The 5,294-nt window shown below is 35.6% G+C and overlaps 1 protein-coding gene across 2 annotated transcripts in view; it reads left to right on the top strand.

The window, feature by feature from the left end:
* The window catches only part of DYNC2H1 (dynein cytoplasmic 2 heavy chain 1), a 155,050-nt gene that overhangs the window by 139,463 nt on the left and 10,293 nt on the right, over positions 1-5,294 (top strand). For both annotated transcript variants that reach the window (XM_017737642.1, XM_008636292.2), the window contains exons 86-87: positions 4,026-4,135; positions 4,466-4,547. In XM_017737642.1, the coding sequence (XP_017593131.1) occupies positions 4,026-4,135; positions 4,466-4,547 (192 nt within the window). The remainder of the gene's footprint in view (positions 1-4,025; positions 4,136-4,465; positions 4,548-5,294) is intronic.

Genomic DNA, 5,294 nt, shown 5'->3' with positions numbered 1-5,294 from the left:
AGAGGAGAGGAGAGGAGAGGAGAGGAGAGGAGAGGAGAGGAGAGGAGAGGAGAGGGGAGGGAAAGGGAAAAGGGAAGGGAAAGGGAAAGGGAAAAGGAAAAGGAAAGGGAAGGGCAAGGGGAAAAATGTTAAACCAAACATAAACTCTGAATTAAATTACTGTGTTATTTACCATTTGAAAGATAGTATGAGACAACACCTTATCATATACCTGAAACACTGCAGTATTCACATGGTCATTTAATAGAGGATAACTACCTCAAGAATAATGACTCAAGGATTTCACATACAAAAAACTTACCACAAGGGAACGAATTGTTGTATACCAGTTGTTCCTCAGACCTTAGGCATAACCCCCTCTGGGCTCAATGCCTGGAAAAATCCCTCTGTTTCATTTCTTTGAGCTGTGATACTGTCACTCCTGCTGGCATTTACCACTGAATACCTGCACTTAGGAGCCCACCTGTAGAACACTGTGAGGAAAATAGCACTGTAGAATAACTGCTTGTTTGACCTTTGCTCAGTCTAAACTCCAGTTAACTGAGTACTTACTCCTCTAGCAGTGCTACTCGCCATCATTTGCTCTCAGACTTAGCCAAATTCCTGCACTTTTTTGCCCAGTAAAGTGGAAACCTTCTAAAACTAGTAGAAAAACAGAATTACACCACATGGTTCCTGGCTATGCATATTCATATAACACTGAATACAATTCCATCTAGGCACAAAAATGAAATCACTTCTGTAGTGATTTATATGATTTTCTTTTTCAGTGTAAGTTCTCTTTGGGGACCACAGCAGTAGAAGATTATACATTTGGAATGAATTAAAACTGGTGAAGGAAGAGTATTTGGTTCATTTTAGAGGAGTTCTGTGATTCTAAAGCTGTATAAAAATGTGAAAATCTGGCAGCCTCCTTATTCCTTCTACTGTTCAATGAGGTTCTCAGTTTGCTTTGGGATTATAGATGATAAGGAAGACTTCTCTCTGAAAATGGAGTAGATGTTTCTTGGATGTTAAGCTACATGAAAAAATACTATTTGAACCACCCGAGACCACACTTAGAGACTTGTTTTTATAAGGGGAAAAGAAAACAAAGTATTTTTATTACAGTAAACAGAACCGCACATTAATGGAAGTTTTGAAATATCCTGCAAGGAATTGCTTTCCAAGCAGTTTGAGTATCGCTGATAAGTTTTGATATTATATTTATAATCATAATTTCCTAAATTGATCTATCACAGTTTAATTTCTAGTGTAATTCTAACAAGAAAGATTCAGGAAATATTGAAATAATGAAATTTTGAAAGAAACGGTTGCAAAGAAGAGTGAATGATAGATTTTTTTTTTTTTTAATTTTGTAGTAAAAATATTTTCCAGGTTAGGATATTTGGACTTGTAGACCACATTGTTCATATAATAGTTATATAAGAGTTGGTGATGGAAGAAAGCCCTTGAGACTGAAATGCTGCATGGCCATCCAAGATGAATAACAAGTCAAACAACTTTTCATCACTTTGACAAATGCAGTCAATATATGTTTCTGTCAGAGTTGGGATGGGGGGAGGGCTGTTATCTTCTACAGGATTTCTCCCTTTCAAGAAACATCACTTCAGTCTTTCTACAGCTAATCTTAAACTTCCTTCCCATCAACACCTGATCTCTTCTAGCCTTATGCCAGTGGGACTACCAGTGCCAAATGGTCTGTCAATAGAGGGGTGTTGTCTTTTGAGACTGAAACATTTCCCTTATAGGCTGTCATGTGGTGTTATAGGACTAAAAGAAGCATAAGGACTTTTTTTACAACTGCGTTGTAAAATACATTTGATTCTATCTAAAATTATTTATTAAATGGATATAAATGAGCTACATATTCAGCTTTATATAGAGCAGTACAAGCCAATACAATTTTGGTTTTGTGATCTAATGAAAGTTTTCGTTATTGAGTACATCCTAGCGCTACTTAATTATATGAGTTCAGAATTAATGTCACCCATACTGGTCTTTTAATTGGGTGGAATATAAACATCTGTGTTCCTGACAGTGTTTCTCTTTAGCAGTTACATTAAAAGTTTATTTGATGACAGCAATAGAATGATTGTATTAATTACAAGTTGAAATGATGTCTACTTTTATTACACAAAGCAGTTTACTAAGCCTCTCTTAACCAGAATACAGAGTCACTGCTATATGATAAAAGAAATTGTTATATGTAGTCATTTAAAGACTCATGCAGACAAGAGTCATTAACCATGTACATTTACCTAATGGAAATGGAAAGCAAAAACCTCCGAACTGATTCATAATCATTTGGGTTGAGGGCTCATAATCAGGGACATGGCAGATTAAAAAAAAACTGATTAAAGGCTTGAACATGGTGGAAACATTATGGAGATGTGTGTGACACACTGCCAAAATAAAATAAAACTCCATGAGTGAAATGATTTTGTCACTTCCAAAATGGTTCTATGGAATTATTCATCAGTTTGCAGTCCAAACAATACACTAAAGTACTTTTTAATCAAGATATAGGTGCTTGGCAGGTGCATTGTGTGATGAGAGTGTAACTCCCAAGATTTTTTATTCAGTGACTATGGCAATTTTATAATTTCCTGGGAGCTGGTATTTTGAAAGGAATGGGACTTGTCTTTCTCTATTTAGTGATAGCATGTAGAATCTTATTCTCTGATTAGTTTCTAGCTTAGTATTAGTAGAATCACAAAATGGTTTGAGTTGGAAGGTACCTTAAATATCATCTGGTTCCAAACCCCCTGCCATGGGCAGGGACACCTTCTACTAGACCAGGTTGCTCAGAGCCCCATCCAACCTGGCCTTGAAGATTTAATCTTTCTGTGAAGAGCTTACTTATAGTGTGGATTATACAGTGACTTCAGGTTCATACTACAGTGCCATAGTCAGGACTGTGGCTATATCATATAAAGAAACTGTACCAAAAGAGATTCATTGTAAAAGTTTCAGAAGAGGATTTTGAGCGTGGACTGTTGTGTAACCACCCAGGTATCTAAATAACTTGTTTGATGATAGCAAATTCTTTAGTCCAAGATTGTTAATGTTTTGAGGATCAAACTCAGACTGCATTTCTTGGGATGCATGGTTGATAAAGATTGCGAGGTGCGATGTGTGTCTCTTTTCTCACATTGGCACATAAGGTGTTGCATTGATGGGAAATTCTGAGCTTGCTGCTCCTAACAGGCTTCATAGCTGCCTGGCAGAAAGAGTGGAAGAGGTTTGAGGCATGTGCTCTGTAAGGATAATTGAGGACAGTTACTCCCCCCACCTTTATTAGACTCATTTATTACCACGTATAACAGGGGCCAATTTTTATCTTATAATAAATTCTGTGAACTCACGTCTCAAACTAATATACTAAAAATGACAGCGTCAACATAGTAGTAGGAGGTATTTAAAAAAGCCTGTTGGCAAGTACTTCTAAAAACTATAACTGCAGACTGAAAATCAAGTGTTTCTTCAGTATAATTTGTCATTTATACAAAAGAATGGTCTAAAGCCTACCTAAAGGAATGCAGTTATTTTCCTGAACTTATTAAAGCAAACACAGTAATGGCAGCCCTTTTGATGGAAAACATGAACTCCCCTGTAAGTAAAGGTGAAAGGGTTTCAACAATGATAAAATTGTTGAAATGATAATTTTCACTGTACAATGATGAATTTTCACTGTGCAAAGTAAGCTGCACTGAAAAAAGAATGAAACATGAGTTTATTTAGAATGGATGAGTCATGTTACACATAAACTGTTGCTTTTCTTTATATTTTAAAAAGGTGTTAATTTCCTTTTCATCAGTTTGAAATAATTGAAATTAATATTAAGCTTTGAGGTTACAGTATGTTCACAGAAACATTTTTCATTAATCATAATAATTGGCATACCCACATTAACTCAAAATGTTGAAAAATCAAATAATAATTTCAGGATTTTTTGTTTTCCCATGTTTTTCTTTCTTTTTTTTTTTTTTTTCTTTGTTTTTTGAAAATATTCTGTCTTTTAGAATTGGGTAGAAAAAGCAGAGAAACAGAAACTGTTGTCGGACACCCTTGACCTTTCCGAGCTGTTTCATCCAGACACTTTTCTCAATGCCTTACGCCAGGAGACTGCAAGGTGAGGGGAAACTAATGTGCCTATTTGTGCTAATGTGCCAGTGTTCCTTATGTGTGAGGATGGTTATTTCATTTTCAGGACACAGATCCAAAAAGTTTTGTCAATTGCTGTCATCAGTCATCTTACTTTTATTTCTTGCCTTGAAGTAAAATAGCTGTTACTTGTTTAAATGCTGATTGTTATGTTTTTTTCAGTTAGAGATGTATTTTTCTTCAAAGTAAGACCTAATATGATATGGTACACATTGAAAATACATGGGGTTTGGTTTTGTGTTTGATATCCTGTTGTTACATGTCCGTAAGATTTACTGTATATGTGTTTCCATTGCAGAGTAATGAGCTGTTCAGTGGACAGCCTTAAATTTACAGCTTCATGGAAAGGGCGAATACAGGAAGGCAAACTCCAAGTTAAGGTATTTTACTAGAATATTTTACTAGGATTTTATGAGGATGTTTTATCAGTTCAGTCCAAATCATCTGTCCATAAACTTTCTGGAAAACTGAGCTGTAAATACATTAGAGTACCTGAGATAAAAAGGCTGGTTAATGGTATACAGCTACAAAAACGGCAGTGCAAAAATTCCACAGAAATTAGAAAAGGAAAGCAGTTATCCTTTTTTCTCCTCCCTCATCACTGTTCTCATTTAAAAACTAAGCTTATTCTTGCTCCATTATCTTCAACCACCTCTTAGATGAAAATTGAAGCTGCAATTTCTTGCAGTTAAAATCTCACTCTTGTCCAGAAAGACAAGTGGCTTGTAGCAAGAGGAAATACACACGTAAATCTGTAAGTCTAAGGCCATGTGTTAGCATTTCTTTAGTCACTGAAAGGAGACTACTAAGGGAGTAAACCAAAGTAAGATGACTAGTTTTTGATATGATAAAGACACAACAATTCTTTAATGACCGGTTAAGCCTATAGCCAGCAGCCATAAAGTCACTACTGATTGCTTAGACAGCAAAATAGAGATGAATCCTCAAACGGTTTAATTTAGCTGCTTAACATTCCAGATAAAACTACCTCTTCGGTCAGCACAAGTCTCTGTGCACCTTTTTTATACTTAATTTTGTAGGGAATTGACAAAATAAATTTTCTGTGCTATGTCTTCCTACAGGTATGTTGATCCCAAAATAATCCTGCAATAACTGTAATCATCCAA

Source organism: Corvus brachyrhynchos, unplaced genomic scaffold, assembly GCF_000691975.1.
Source record: "Corvus brachyrhynchos isolate BGI_N302 unplaced genomic scaffold, ASM69197v1 scaffold86, whole genome shotgun sequence".
In the NCBI taxonomy this organism is placed as follows: domain Eukaryota; kingdom Metazoa; phylum Chordata; class Aves; order Passeriformes; family Corvidae; genus Corvus; species Corvus brachyrhynchos.
This window is presented reverse-complemented; position numbering and strand designations above follow the sequence as displayed.